Source organism: Dasypus novemcinctus, chromosome 21 (assembly GCF_030445035.2).
Source record: "Dasypus novemcinctus isolate mDasNov1 chromosome 21, mDasNov1.1.hap2, whole genome shotgun sequence".
Taxonomy (NCBI): Eukaryota; Metazoa; Chordata; class Mammalia; order Cingulata; family Dasypodidae; genus Dasypus; species Dasypus novemcinctus.
Window position 1 is genome coordinate 38,514,211 of NC_080693.1, and position 16,947 is coordinate 38,531,157.

Here is a 16,947-nt window from a genome sequence, read left to right on the forward strand (position 1 = left end):
GGTCTTCCATATGGTAAATGGGAGCTCAACTGCTTGAGCCACAGCCACTTCCCCTTGTAAATTCTTTTTAATCTTCCCTATTCTATTTTCACAGGAGTATTTTCACCATATTCTAATTCCTATATCATGTCTGCCATGTCAAAAAAAAAAAAAAAATACAACTACAACAAAAAACCCCACAGCCCACACACAGCCAAAACCTTTTAGCTGAAAGTAAAATAAGTACAAAAAGAGATTAACAGTAGGTAAAGATACGCACTAGCAAAATTCCCTGTCCCCCTCCAAATCAAGCTTTGATTACTGTCCTCTTACCTCAACTACTGCCCACTACTTCCCTTTTATCTCATTATAATATATTCTCAGTTCAATCCCATCTTATTCTATCCTAGTCCTACCTTGCTCATTCTAACATTTAACTTCTGCTGATTTTCTATAGGTGATAACATAAAAACAATTTATGACTTAAACACTGCTAGAGTCAATTATACAGGTGTTAACAATGGACTAGAAATCTAATATAATTTGACACGGTTTGAAATCAAGACTTCAGAATGAACACGTCTCTACTCATGAAAACATTCCTACTATACAGCTTCAATAAAAAAGAAAAATCAATATTAAAGAATTATGTGCTTTCAATATACAAGATGTCAGTTTTGAGCATAACCTTTTAATCCAACATAAAATTAAATTTCAAGTTTTCAGGCTAGTATGTTATAGTTTTATTCATGCCAAGAATTTCCATTTAGTAAATTTAAAAAACACTTGGATACTTTCATAATTTTCATGTTGCAATCCTTTTCACTTCTCACACAAGTAGCTGAACACTGGTGGAGAAAAATGACCAAAAATGCTGGATGATATCTCCTTGCACTTATAACGACAAATCTCAAATGGGCACTCAGCTCTTCCTGGAAATCCTATTATACTCACCTATGCTTTCCCACTCTCCACAGTAAGTGTTCTTACTTCCCCCTCAAACCTGTTATACCTAATATCCCAACCCTTACTCTCAGCTCAAGATCTTATCTCATATTTCATTGAGAAAACAGAAACGACCTGACAGGATCATCCCCATCTTCTTATAATTATTACAATTATCTCCCTCTTATCACAATTATCTGTCTCTCTCCCCTGCATCATTGCTTTCTCTCTCTGTCTGGATCATCCCCACCTGCATACAAACATTTTCTAGTATCTCTCCTGACCTCACAGCCCACCCAGTCATTACTTCCATTTTTCTCTGCTTTTATTTATAGGAGAAGTTCTTGCATTACCTACAGATACTCAACTCCTCTCTTCACTTTTCCATCTTGTTCCAGTAAGGCTCTACCCCATTCTTTCTCTTTCGACTTTGAGATAGGCAAGTCTAATAGTTAAGCTTCTGCTTCTACCTTACTTGATCGCACTGTAAAATGTGATATGGTGAGCACACTTTTCTTCTTGAAATGTCATCTTCTCTTGGCTTCTATACCATTGCCTTCTTCTGTTTTTTTTTTTTGGGTTTTTTTGTCTATCTCATTGGTCATTCCTTCTCTTTTTTTCTTTGTGGGTTCCTTCATGTCAGATCATGAATCTAAATACTAACTTTTCCCTCTTCTCTATCTAGTCCCAAGATTTTATATATAATCTACAAATTAAGGACACCAAAATATCTAAAATTTCTTTCCAGGATGCCAGATATACTTAATAGCTTTCTTAATATCCAATCTACGAGCAAGTCTTGTCAACTCTATGCCCAAAACTTAGCCCAACTCTGCCGACTACTTCTCCATGTAGCACAATTCACCCTGATCAAGGCACAACCATCAAGCCCTCTCTCCTGGATTCCCATGATGGCAACCTAAACATCTCTCTGCTTCCCCTCCATACAGCAGCCACATTAGTCTCTCTTAAAACAATCATAAACTCATGTCATTCCTTGATCAAAACCTTCAGCGGTTTTCTTAGCCAAACCCTAAAAGGTCTAATCTGATAAAATCTGGCATGATTTGGCCTCTGTTCATCTCTCTAATCTCATCTCCCACCACCTCCCTGCCACTCACCATCCTCCAACCACACTGGGTTACTTTTTAAAAAATTATTATTATACTTCTCCAAATTTTATTTTATTTTTTTCATTTAAGATTTTGTCTTTTTTTTAATGAGTTATTTTTGGAACCTAAAACTCCACATATATTACTGCAACAGAATCTTCTCCCCAGCTGCTCCCTTGCCTCACATAATGTTTTCCCTGATCTTTGTAGAGCTAGCTCCTTCCTATCAGTGTGATCTCCTTAGAGACTCTTTTCTGAACAACCAGTCTAGGGATTTAAATTTTCTGCACTTTTCTGGTTTATATTTTATGTATTTATTCATTGCTTTTTTTGTGGAAGCTACAGAATCTAGAACATAGGAAACATTCAATCAATATTTTTAAATAAATGAATAAATGGAACTTAAAGCATTACTCTACAAAAATGTGCAGGAGAGAGTGCAAACTACAATGTAAACTGTAATCAGGGCTTACTGACAATGCTCCAAAATGTGTCCATCAATTTTAACAAATGTACCACACTAACGAAGGAAGTGCTAATGTGGGAAAATGTGGGAGGGGTAGGGAGCAGGGCACATGGGAATCCCCTATATTTTTTATGCAACATTTATATAATCTAAGTATCTTTTAAAAAAATTAAAAAGTATTTAAAAAAAAATAAAACATTACTCGTCTGATTCCTATTATCATTTTTAACAATAAATTAATAGTAAGATATTTAATGTTTACTGAGTGCTTACCATAGACCAGCTATCTAAGTGCTTATATATATTATTTCACTTAACCCTCAAGTAATCTTATGAGGTAGTTTCTATTATTATCCCCATTTTATACATGAAGAAACTGAGGCATGGAAAGGTTATACAACTGGACAAGATCACAAAGCTAATACATGGTAAAGTCAGGATGCAAAGCAGGTAGACTAATTCGTTATACTACGCAGTACCCACATTTCCCTCCAGAAGAATTAACATTAACATGTTATGATTTGAGAACCCATGAACTCAGGACTCCTGTTGGTTTTGAGAAAGTCTTTCCTATTTGCAATTTCCTCAAATCTTTTATTCATTCAACAAATATTTACGGCATAGGTTTCCTAACCTGTGCTAGTACAATGTCACCTGTGGAGAGTATGCTTTCAGGTTTCCTGCTCTGCCTATTCTCACCTGTGAAGAAACTTCTCATATGTCTGGCGATAGGCAAATCCTGCCCGACGCACCCTCACATTTTCTAGTAGTCCAAGATATTCTACTTGATGCCGGCAGCGTTCATCATCAAATAGCTGTGGGGATTTCTTGTCATTGGGCTTGATGCAACGTACATAATATGGTTCCTAAAGAGAGAAATCAGCAAGTAAGTTTCAATGGAGAAAAGAAGGCCCAACCAAGACATTAACATGTAATTTGTGCTAAGTGTGCCATATGAAGCACTGTGCCTCTTAATTTCTCAGGCATATACTTCCAGGCACATTCTTCCTTTCTCTCCCAATACAAGGTGAGAAGTTCCTATGCATTCAGCTAAAATTGTTTTAGATTTTAGGATTCCTAAAGAATGTAGATAGGGATAAAACTAAAGAGTAAATTAATTTAGATACATAAATATGTTTTTGTGCATTTATGGAAACAGTCAAAATCACTGAGGGGTAATTTTAAAAAGAGGCAATTGTTGCAGTAAAAACAAGATGAAAAATATAAAGTAGTAAGCACATCCCTGGTAGAAGTAAATATTCAAGAAGTGTTAGTCAATATTAACTTTGTTGTTATTGTTTAAGTTTGTGCTTTTCAAAAAGAGATTAAAGTTTATGGCTGAGTACAGAAGTTGCAAAACCACCTGGAGGCATCAGTTACCCTACAAAATAGAACTCCTTCCCTCTGTGTCAGTTAAGTTTTGTACCATGCATCGGATCACAGCTCCTTCTAAATGTAAAACATGCTTGGCATAGATCCTGGCACAGAGGTGATAACCAATAAATTTTCTCTGGATGAATCAATGAGGTCAAAAGTATCTTACTCATCTGTATAAAGATTTTTTCTCCTCTCTAAATCTATTACCCACTGGACACAAGGACACATTTTAATTAATGGTGAGTCCTCTGTAGTTAAATTAGGCAGCTATGAACTCCACTGAGGACTAGAGGAAGAAAAAGATAGTAAATAATTTAAGAAATAGGAGGGATTTCAAGAACATGTATTTACCTTTCATTTTTATTTTTTTTTAAGATTTTTTATTTTTTATTTATTCTCCCCCCTCCCCCAGTTGTCTGCTTTCTGCGTCCATTCACTGTGTGTTCTTCTATCCTTATCAGTGGCACTGGGAATCTGTGTTTCTTTTTGTTACATCATCTTGCTGTGTCAGCTTTCCATATGTGTGGTGCCATTCTTGGGCAGGCTGCACTTTCTTTAGTGCTGGGTGGCTCTCCTTAAGGGGCACACTCCTTGAGCATGGGGCTCCCATATGGCAGGGGACACCCCTGCATGGCAGGGCACTTCTTGCGCGCATCAGCACTGCACATGGGCCAGCTCCACACAGGTCAAGGAGGCCCAGGGTTTGAACCATGGACCTCCCATATGGTAGGTGGATGCCCTATCAATTGGGCCAAGTCTGCTTCCCTACTTGCATTTTAAACAGAATAATTTTCAAAATTGAAACAGGAAACTCCTAGTGTATGTTTATCATGCTGTCTTACATGAAAAGAAATGTAGGTTTCTTCCTTTTGCTAAACTCTATATTAGCTTTCTATTGCTGCTGTAACAGATTACCATAAATTTAGTGGCTTAAAACAACACTAATTTATTATCTTAAGGTTCTGGAAATCAGAAGTTCAAAATGCATCTCATGTGGCTAAACTCAAGATGTCAGCAGGGCTGTTCCTTCCCAGAAGCTCTAGAGGAGACTCTGTTTCCTTGCCCTTTCTGGCTTCTAGTGAGCTCAGCTCCTGGCCTCCTTCCTTCATATTCAAAGCCAACAAGCTCTGCGATCTTAATTCCCCTTGCAGTGTAACAACTTATTCACAGGTTTTGGAGATTAGGACATAGACATCTTGGTGAGGGTAAGATATTACTTTGCCTTCCACACCTGTCCATTTTCATCTTGTCATCTATTTTTGGAGCTTTTGAATTGTTTTGTTTTTTATTTTTGTTTTGTTATCTGTTTCAGATTGAAAAACATGACCATAACATTTTGCAGTGCCTCCCAGCAGGAGGTGGGGTCTATTCCCCACCCCTTGAATTTGGGCTGGCCTTGTGGTTTGCTTTGACCAATAGAATGTGGCAGAAGTGATAGTGGGTTACCCCCAGAGACTGAGCCTCAAGAGGCCTTGTCCTCTTGGAGCACTTCCTCCGCCATGTGAAGAAGCACAGGAGGAAAGAACACGTAAAGAAAGGGACCTGGTCATTTTATCCATGTCCACCATCTAGCCACGCTACTGTGGAGGTGAGTTCAGATTGGGACTACCTTTTTCCTGGGGGAAATTTGATATACATCTTATTAAGTTACCGGGGGACAGAGCTTGAAATTCTCACGCAGAAGAAAAAGTTTTGTTAACCTTTAACCCACATTAATCAATCTAAAAGAAGGCTAGCAAGGAAAGAAAAAGAAATATAAGAAAGGCAAGTCAAGTAAAAAGCACAAATGAGACAGCTGGTTTAAAATGCAATGTACAGTAACTATATTAAAAGTAAATGGGCCATTTCCTTGTGATCTATTAACTTTAATTAAAAAAAAAAAGTAAATGGCCCAGGGAACCAGCTGTGGCTCATGCTACTGGGCTCCTATCTATCATATGGAAGGCCCTGGGTTTGCATCCCAGGGCCTCCTTGTGAAGGCAAGCTGGCCCACGCCCGTGGACAGCTGGCACAGCAAGATGACACAACAAAAGGAGACAAGAAGACATGGAAGAATGCACAGCGAATGGACACAGAGAACACACAGCAAGCAAGTGGCAAGTTGGGGGGGGGTATAAAAAAAAAGTAAATGGGGAAGAGGGAGAGAGAGGGAGAGAGAGATGGATTAATAGATGGATTGATAGACTGCAAGATTGATGGATAAACAGAATAAGGCTAGTATGGCAAAATGCTAAAACTGGTGGATCTGGGTATTTGTGGGTAGGGAGGAGGTATGTTGGAGTTCTATGTAGGGTTTTGCATAATTTTTGCGACTGTCCTGTTAAGTTTTAAAGTATTTCAAAATGAAAGTTTAAGGAAAAAAGTAAACAGACTAAGTGATTTATCCAAAAGCCAAAGATGGTCAGAATGGATGAAAACAAAATTATATGCTATTTAGAAGAGACACAGTTGAAACAGAACAATTCAGATAGATTGAAAGTAATAGAATGGAAAAAATTTACCATGCAAACCATAGCCAAAGAAAAGCTGGTCTAGCTGAACGAATATCATGCAAAACAGACTTAAGGCAAAAAGCAATATTGAAATAAAGGGGGAAATTTCATAATGATAAATGATTCAAATACCAGGAAGTATAACAGTTTTAACTTGAGTGAACCTAATAAATTCTCAAAATATTTAAAGCAAAAACTGAAGGTACAAGAAATACACAAATTTAGAATCAAAGTAGATTTTAACCAATCTGTTGGCAGTGACAAAACAGACAAAAAAATCAGCAAGGATAAAGAAAAAGGTGAACAACAATATAGCAAACTTGACCTAATGGAGTTGAATAGAACACTGAAAGCTAATTATTTTTATGTATAAACAAAATATATGCATAATGAAATTCAACAAATTTCTAGGATCTGACCAAATGAGATTAAGCTAGATAAAAATCAAGAGCAAAAAGATTATTAGAAAATCCCCATATGTTTGGAAATTAAGAAATACACTTCTACATAACCTTTTGGTCAAAGAAAAAATTACAATCGGAATTAGAAAATATTTTGACTTTGATAATTTATAAAATCATGTCACCAACACAATCTTTCTGTATGGCATTATTTAAATAGTATATGTAACTTAATTAAACAGAAACCAATTGAATGGAATTTTACCAGTATTGACTAATTATACACAGGAAGTAGGAAAACAACATTAGACACTAATTAATAAGGAAGTAAGGGGTAGGGGGGAGGCCTTTTCATCCTGTTTAGTAACACAAAAATCTTCAGATAAGGAAATCTAGTGGAAATACTTGCTCTATATTTAATCAGCATTCTGTCTCAATTTATAAATTCCACCTCCTCTCTCATTTATAAATACCCAGACTGACTCAGCCCAAGAAATCCTAAATTTGACAAATTCTGAGTGTCTTATAAAGGTTAACTTGCAAAAGTTAATAGTGATCTTATTCTCTTTTACTTTTAAACCTGTTTCTCCCTATATTTTATGTGAAAATCATCCTTGGTGTGAATTAGTTAGAAGATGTATTTGGACAGACATCTATTTAGCCTGTTTTCAACTATAAACAGAGTCAAATTCAGTTTCATTTAATCAACCATTTATTTAGAGTACTTTACTAAGTACCAAGATGCATATAAAATTAATAGACCCCTTCCCTATACTCAAACGACTTATAATCTAGGTGGGGATACAAGACATACACTTAAAACACTGTGGTATGGATTCTAAGTCTGGTAATGGAGGAACAGGTAGTTTGTATCAATGTTTCTGCTAAAGTCCCTTAAAAAAATGCTAGACAAAATATGGCGAAAAAATCTTAAATGCCTCAAAGAGCTAACAAGATAGTGAAGAAATAACTGAATAAGGTCAGAAGACGACTAAAATTGGGAGGGGTGAGCCTGGTAGTCAAGGCTTCTTCAGTCTTAGAGGCTTTTGCTGATCTGGAAAAGGCAGTCACGAGGCTGAACACAGCTTTTGATAGCCATGTTGGACAACAGGAATAAAAGGTGAAGCCCTAGGTCCACCTTGGATGAAGGACTTTGCTTTGGCCTGGAATTCTGCATAGCTAAATGTGATGTTAAAGGTCAGTGGGAAACAACTCAGCCCTTGCAGGGATGGTAGCTTACCCCTGAGCCACTACGGTCCTGAATTGGCGATGTCAGATTGTCATAATTGTCTGATAGATCTTTTTAAACTCCTACAGGCAACTTTTCTATTTCCTTGTGCTCAGATATGGCTCATAAACAGCATGTGCTGGCTTCTTTTTCTTTAATCTGGTTTGACCATTTTTATCCATCTACATTCAATGTAATTACTAATATATTTGGATTTAATGCTACCATCTTCATTTGTGTTTTCTACCTATCCCAAGTTTTCTATATTCTTTTGTTCCTTCTTTCGTGTTTTTGAGATTGACTATTTTTCTCAGTTTTTACCCCATCTACTAGCTGGGACATTATAGACTATTTCTATTCTTTAAGTGGTTACCCTAGAAATTTTAACATATATTATAACTCATCAGCTTTGAAAGTTAAGCAATATTTTATCTTCTTCCTAAACAAATAAGAACCATAAACACTTGAATCAACCATCCTTCTAATTTACATGCTCTTGTTATCATGCTTTTAAACGTTAATCTGTATTTTAATCCCACAATTTATTGCTTTACACTCAGTTTATTTATATGTGTCTACATATTTACCAATTCCTTTGCTTTTCTTTCTGTTATGCACCTCAGACTTTCATTTGGTGTCCTCTTCCTCCTGTCTTGATATAAATCCTTTTGCATTTCCTACAGTGAGGCTCTTATTTTGGTAAATTATCAGTTTTTGTTTTTTGAAGATTCTTTATTGTGTCCTTATTCTTGAAAGAGATTCTCAGGGTATGGAATTTTGGTTTGTAGTTATATTCTCTCTACATAATTGTTATTCCCTTGAAGATAATCTGCCTTTCTCTGGCTGCTTTTCAGGTATTTTGTCTTTGAATTTCTGGAGTTTTATTAGATGCCAGACACAGATGTCTTTTAAATTTTCCAACTTGGTATATACCAGCCTTCTTGAATTTATACATTGATGTCTTTTATTATTCTTGAAATTTTCAGCAAATGCAAATATTGCTTTTACTCCATTCACTTCTCTTTTTTCTAAGCATGATTAGACGCATGTTGGACTTATCTTCCACCTTTTTTTAAAAAATAATTTTTATTTATTTTTAAAAGATACATAGATCATACAAATCTCCTGCCCCTTAAAGTTTCTTTTTTATTTTTCATTTCTTGGTTTGGGTAGAATTCTGGATAATTTTTTTGGCTCTTTCATTTCACTAACTTCCTCTTTAGTTTTGTCTAAATTACACCTGTCCACTGAGCTTTTAATTTTAATTATTTAGTTTTTATTTCTATTAATTGTATGGTTCCTAGCTCTTTGTTATATTTTCAGGCCTTTCATTTCTTGAATCATTGTTATTTTATAATCTGTTTCTAGTAATTCCAGTATTAGTAATTTTCATGGATCTGAACGTGCTGTTTTGTTGTTTAGTCTGATTCTTATGTACAGTATACCTTCTTTATGTATTTAGTGCTTCTTTAATATGAGCTCATTTTCTCTGGGACTTTGTGGAAATTCTTTAAGATGTGGCATGAGGGTGGTTTCCTCACAAAAAAAATTTGTGCTTGCTTCTATCAGCTGTCTGGGGACAGTACCATTCCTAAACCACTTTAAACTAAACTGTTGACTTCTCATGTCATCAAATTAGTGTGAATTTGGTTTATGATTATAAATTGGCAAGTAAGAATCCCAATCCCGGGAAGCAGATTTGGTCCAATGGATAGGGCGGCCGCCTACCACATGGGAGGTCCAAAATTCAAACCCAGGGCCTCCTGACCCGTGTGACCTCCTGGCCCACGCACAGTGCTGATGAGCACAAGGAGTACCGTGCCACGCAGGGGTGCCCCCCGCATAAGGGAGCCCCACAGACAGGGAATGCGCCCTGCAAGGAGAGCCACCCAGCGCGAAAAAAGTGCAGCCTGCCCAGGGATGGCGCTGCACATACGGAAAGCTGACACGGCAAGATGACACAACAAAGAGAGACACAGATTCCGGGTGCTGCTGACAAGAATACTAGTGGACAGAGAAGAACACATAGCGAATGGACACAGAAAGCAGACAACTGGGGGGGGGGGGGGTTGGGGAAGGGGAGAGAAATGAATTAAAAATGTAAAAAAATATATTCTTTTGAAATGCTAACTATCCATCCTGAGGGAGGACAGACTTAGTAAGAACTTGTTTATTTTACCTGGGACTGTAAATATACAGTGGTACCTCAGTACTCATTGTTAATTAGTTCTGGGAAGCATGATGAGTACCAAAAACAGCAAGTACCAAAAAAAATTTTCCCATAAGGAATAATGTAAATAAATTTAATGCATTCCCAAACCAAAGGCAATGCACATTTTTAAGGCAATATGTAAAAAGATTTGGTTGTATATCATTACTTTACATGAGAAATAAACGTAAAAATGAGTACTTAGATGAAATAAAATAAAAACTTCAGTTTACCTGTACTGAGGAGAGTCCATGGTCTAATGGGATGGTGGGAGGAGAGGTGACATGGAGAGTTGCTTGGAAGGATAGTTCCCCTCCAACAGAACATCAGGCATTTGCACTTCAGGTATTCTTTCTCTTTTCTGCCTTTTTTCAACTTGCACCACAGACTCTGATACACTCTTTTGATACCGTCACTAAAAACATATCCAATAAGGACTGCTTCTTTTTTTCAGAATTCCTCAAAAGTGTGAAATTGTTTCATCATTCAATACATTCAGAGCTTGGTCCAGATGGTACTTCTCCACAAAGTTTTGAACTTCTGCCCATTTTGCACACATTTCTATCAAGGAACTGGGACATCCTCCCTTATCTCCTCCTCACCTGAAGAAATCTCTTCAGCCACCTCTTGTTGCTGCTCCTCCTGTAGTTCCTGCAGCTCCTCAGTGCTGAGCTCTTCATGATGTTCCTCCGCTAACTCAACATCAGCAGCATCGACCTCCACACCCATGGATTGGCCCAAAGATCAATATCCTACACAGCTGTACCCTCTGTATCTGCAGGCTTGGGGTCAGCCTCAAACTCTCTGAAGTCTCTCTGAGTCACAGCTTCTGGCCACAAATTCTTCCAAGCCGAATTCATTGTCCTATAGGAGACTTCGTTCCAGGCCTTATCAATAAGGTTAAGGCAGTGCAGGATATTGAAATATTCCTTCCAGAAATCTGTGAGGGTCAACTGGGTGTCAGAGGTGATCCCAAAGCACCTCTGGAAAAGTGCCTTGGTGTACAATTTCTGAAGTTTTAAATGACCTAGTGATCCATGGGCGGATGAAAGGAGTAGTGTTGGGGGCAGGAACCTTACAGCGATGAAGCTGAACTTCTCCAGTAAGTCATCCTCCAAGCCTGGAGGGTGGGCAGGCTCACTGAGAGCTTTCAGAGGTAAATCTTTCTCCAGCAAATGTTTTTTCACTGAGGGACCAAATACTTCATTTATCCACTCAGTGAAAAATTACTTGGGTGCAAGCCTTGCTTGGGTGATGATAGCCCTCCATATCACATGGAGTTTGCTTTTTATGACATTATACTTCCTGAAAACTCATGGGTTTTCACTATGAGAGACTAGTAGAGGCTTGAGTTTTAAGTCCCCACTAGCATTCCCACACAAAAACAGAGGGGGCTGGTCCTTCATTGGTTTGAGGCCTGGTAATGCCTTCTTCTCTTTTGTGATATTAGGTCCTACTCAGCATTTTTTTCCTCAAAAACTCCAGTCTCATCACAGTTAAAAACTTGGTGTGGAATAAAACCTTCAGCCTCTATGTAGTCTTGAAATTCACTGACGAGTTCATCAGCAGCCTTTTTTCCTAGCACTTGCTGCCTCGTCATGCCTCACAACATTATGGACACCAGTTATCAAACAAGCTGTGGCTGGCCTTAAAAACTTCAACACTCCCATCAATTGGTTCTGGTTTGTTTTTCAAAAGACCGGCACCCAACACTTTCACTTTTTTCACACATCAAGGCATCCATACACTGTCTCTTGCTAACTGCTTACCATTTCAAATTAACAACAGCTTTTAAACTTTTAAACTTCCTTGAGTGTTTGGGAATGCTGCTTTGTTACTGCTTTTAACTACCTGCACATCAGCCTTTTTTTAATCACTTCTTTATTCGTTTTTTCCCCTTCCCTTTCCCCGCCCCCTCCTCGCTGTTTTTGCTGTGTCCATTTACAGTGTGATCTTCTCTATTTCTCTTTTTGTCTTCTCTTCTCATCTTTCTCCTCTAGGACTCACTGGGATTCAATCTGGGGACTTCTGATGTGGAGAGAGGTCCCCTGTCAATTGCAACACCTTAGTTCCTGGTCTCTGCTGTGCTTCACCTTGACTCTCTCCTTCGTCTCTCTTTTGTTGCATCATTGACCTGTTGTGTGACTCACTTGCGTGGGCACTGGCTCACTGTGTGGGCACTCAGCTCGCCGCATGGATGCGGGCACTCACGCGGGCACTTGGCTTACCATGTGTGCACTCGGCTCACCACATGGGCACTGGCTCGCCGCATAGGCATGCCTTCTTTTCTTCTCTTTCAACAGGAGGCCCCAGGGATCAAACCCAGTCCTCCCACTTCTTTATTCTTAATGATGGTGGAGATCACTGCTATAGGCATACTGTATTCCCTAGCAAGATCAGTAATGTGAATACTGCTCTCATATTTACCTATTCTTTACTTTGCTCAATGGTAGTACAAAGTACTTTTCTTTTCTGCTCAGTGCTATCATTGCTCATTTTTTTTGGACCCATGATGAGAAAAAAACATGCAAAAATACACAAAATGACCACAAAAGCTAAGACAAGGCCACAACGGAATGTGTGCAGGGCAAAGGCTACCACGTGACTAACACATGACCCTTGGTTTTGGCTGGAAAGGTTAGCAAATTAAGAGGCAACCAACACTAACAAGTTCTAGCTTGTGTGCTGAATACCAAACATCATGTCAAAATGCACTGAAAAACAAATTTGATGAGTTTCAAAGCAGTCGAGTGCCAAGGTATGGCTGTATATATTTTGGGGTTACATTAGCAAAATTTATTTTTTAAAAATATACACTGTAAATGTTAAAGTGTTCTCATGTATTTTAGACCTAATTATAAACTTTTTTTTAAAAAGTCTTTTTTCAATTGTTAAACTCAACATAATTTTTGGATGTTTAAGCATTATTTTGCATACTTGAAATAAACATTTATTTTTTAAGAAATTAAAGTTTATTTTTATATTTTACCTAATGTTTTAGTTGTTTTCAGATGGCTTTAGTGGGCACTTAGTTACTATGTTGTCAGCATTACTAATTTAAAAAAAAATCTTTACATCTCTATTAAGTAAAATTGATCTCTAATTTAACGTTCTCGTATTGACTTTCCATTAAGGTAAAATTAATCCCATTAAATGAGTTTGGAGGTTTCTTGCCAGCCTCCAAAACAGTTTGTAAATGATAGGGATTATTGGCTCCTATAAGGTTTTGTAAAATTCACCTGTGAGACAAGTTAGTTCAGGGAAACAAGATGAGCCACAGCATGGCCGACAGACAACATGGCCACGAGACCCTGCCGATACCCTGAGCTCAACCTTGATGTCCCAGTTGGGAATCTTTCCAAGGCAGAGGGGAGGCCCCGGATATTCCAAGTAGGTCTCACCATTGGCCCCCACCATTGGTAGGGTAACCAAGAACAGCTGGGGTCCCTCCCCTTAGCATTAGCAAGGGGAGGAATAATTAATAGCTTAGAAGGTAACCACACAAGCCCAATATTGCTCTCTCTGCCTAGAGAAGCCCACATCAAATCTCAGTGTGTACTTCCATTCTTCTCTCCCATTTCTCAGCAAGCTCAGTTCTTTTCCCCCATTTCCCAATAAATTCTTTTTACTGGCCTAACTAAACTGGCATGTTCTTAGATTCTTTTTTGCAAATAGCCAAGAATCTAGAGGAATCCAGCACTTCCCTGGCTTCACCTGTAAAAAGAAGGTTTTCCTATTTCTTCTTGAGTTAATTTTGATAATGTATTTTTCGAGAAAACTATTTGGCTTCATGGGCATATGGTTGCTCAAAATATTCTGATGATACAGACTCCAGCACCTACAATCTGATTTATTGGACTTACCACACTCAGCTAAGATGGAGTTGAAGAAGGACAACCACCACACCATGGAGCCTAGAGTGATTACAACTGAAAATGGGAGGATTGCATCCAGCATCCAGGTGGAATCTGAGCCTCCTCTTGACATAGAGGTGCAATGGACACAACCAATCCAATGTCCACATAGAAGAGGTGGCATTGGATTGGGAAAAGTGGACATAATGGACAAAGGGTATGGGGAAAGGCAGGAAGAGATGAGAGGTGGAGGTGTCTTCGGGACATGGAGCTGCCCTGGATGGTGCTTCAGAGGTAATCACCGGACATTGTAAATCCTCACAGGGCCCACTTGATGGAATAGAGGAGAGTATGGGCCATGATGTGAACCAATGTATATGAGGTGCAGAGGTGCCCAAAGATGTACTTACCAAATCCAATGGATGTGTCATGATGATGGGAACGAGTGTTGTTGGGGGGGGGGGAGAGGGGGGGGTGGGGGGGTGGGGTTGAATGGGACCTCACATATATATTTTTAATGTAATATTATTACAAAGTCAATAAAAAATAAAAAAATTAAAAAAAAAATATTCTGATGATTTATTTATGTCTCCATTATACCTGAAGTTATATCTCTGTTTTCATTAATAATACTGTTTCTTTTTCATTTATTTCTTTTTATTTATTTATTTCTCTCCCCTTCCTCCCCCTCCTCCACTGTCTGCTCTTTCTTTTCACTGTGTGTTCTTCTGTGTCCCCTTGGATTTTTGTCAGAGGCACTGGGAATGTGTCTCTTTTTGTTGCATCATCGTGCTGCATCAGCTCTCCGAGTATGTGGTGCCATACCTGGGCAGGCTGTGCTTTTTTCGCATGGGGCTGCTCTCCTTATGGGGCGCACTCCTTGTGCATGGGGCTCCTCTACACGTGGAACACCCCTGCATGGCACGACACTCCTTGTGCCCACCAGCACTGTGCGTGGGCCAGCTCCACACGGGTCAAGAGGCCCTGGGTTTGAACCCTGGACCTCCCATGTGGTAGGCGGACATTCTATCAGTTGAGTCAAATCTGCTTCCCACTTTTTTTTAAATGGATTTTTTTTTAAAGATTCATTTATCCATTTATTTCTCTCCCCTTTCCCCCCACCGCCCACCCCCCCCGCCCCAGTTGTCTGTTCTCTATGTCCATTTCACCACATCCTCCTCCCCATCTGCTTCTGTTGTTGTCAGTGGCACAGGAATCTGCGTTTCCCAGTTGCGTCATCTTGCCCTGTCAGCTCTCCGCATGAGCGGCGCCATTCTTAGGCAGGCTGCACTTTCTTTTGCGCTGGGCGGCTCTCCTTACGGGGTGCACTCCTTGCGCATGGGGCTCCCCCACGCGGGGACACCCGTGTGGCACGACACTCCCCGCGCGCATCAGCACCACGCATGGGCCAGCTCCACACGGGTCAAGGAGTTTGAACCGTGGACCTCCCATGTGACAGATGGACGCCCTAACCACTGGGCCAAGTCCACTTCCCACTTTTTATTTCTTGATTAGGTTTATCAGGCTTGTCTGATTAGCTGTTTGATCTATTATTTTAAGATTTTGCAATTTAAAAATTATTTACTTCTTTCTTTAGGTTTACTTTGGGGTTTCTTTTCTAGCTTCTTGAGTTGAACTTATTTACTTTCAGTCGTCCTTTTTATTAAATTTATTAAATTAAGGCATAAAGAATGCATCACTTTAGCAGTATCCTATAAGTTCTGATAAGTTCTTTGTTGTGCAGTTCCAAATATTTTGTAATTTCCATTGTGATTTCCTCTTCTACCTAAGTTATCAGGAAAGCATTTTTAAAGTTCCCAAGCACATTTTTTTAAAAAAACTTTTTAATCCTGATTTTTATTTTACCTTCACTGAGGATGGAGATGTGTCATTCTATCAAAATGGCTGAGACTTCCTTTGTAATCTATTATGGGGTCAATTCTTGTAAATGGTCCATGTGAACTTGAAAGGAATGCATATTCTCTATTTCCTGGGTAAGGTTCTTTAGATCTATGAGAAAAGTTTAGATTTGATTTTCAAAGTTTCTGTATTCTTACTAATATTTTTTGTTTGCTTGATCTATCAATTTCTGGTAGAACTGAATGAAAATCTTCCACTATGATTACAGACTTCTCAGTTTTCCCTTTATTTTCAGGTTCTTTTTGCTTTATGGAATTCATGAATAATCATGACTCTGTTGTTAGGCACCAGCTCAAAACGGTTTTATTTTCTTGAGTATTTTTCATTTTATGATACAGTAACTACAGAAGAACGACCATCGCCCCTCAGCATCCTCTTAAGAATAGAGGCGTGAACTCTGAGGGGGGAGTTGAGCAGGTTAGGACAGGGAAATGAGGAGAAGACAAGCCACAGCACGGCTGGCAGACAACAGGCTGTGAGACCTGCCGAGACCCTGACCTTAATTATTAATACTTTTTGCCTTTAAATTCTATTTTATCTAACATTACTATTACTTTTACCCAGGTTTTTTTGGGGGGAGCGGGAGGCTTGTCTTATCTTTTTTCACCCTTTGTTTTTAACCTTTCTGTATAGTGTTGAGTGTGTTGCCTGTAAGTAGCATATAGCTGGATTTCCCCCCCTATCTAACCTGTTAATCTATTTACATTTGTGGGGAGTACCAATTATTTAGATTTATTTCTACGATAATATTTGTTTTTCTAAGTTTAATGTTTTCCTTTGCTTCTTTTCCCACTGCCCTTCCTGCCTTCCACTGGACTGGTAAAGCTTTCGACACTCTTACTCCCTGCTCTTCTGTCCCCTCCAGTCTTCCTCTGTGCCCTTCCCCCCACCACCCGTAAACATGGGAAGCTGTGGCAGACCCTGCTACAGGCTACCTGCTGCCCTACATCCAGTATCTTTTCCT

At 38.9% G+C, this 16,947-nt stretch overlaps 1 protein-coding gene across 5 annotated transcripts in view; it reads right to left on the reverse strand.

The window, feature by feature from the left end:
- MYO1D (myosin ID) overlaps nt 1-16,947 on the reverse strand; it is a 367,466-nt gene that overhangs the window by 229,698 nt on the left and 120,821 nt on the right. For all 5 annotated transcript variants that reach the window (XM_058283862.2, XM_058283863.2, XM_071210496.1 and 2 more), the window contains exon 15: nt 3,202-3,368. In XM_058283862.2, the coding sequence (XP_058139845.1) occupies nt 3,202-3,368 (167 nt within the window). The remainder of the gene's footprint in view (nt 1-3,201; nt 3,369-16,947) is intronic.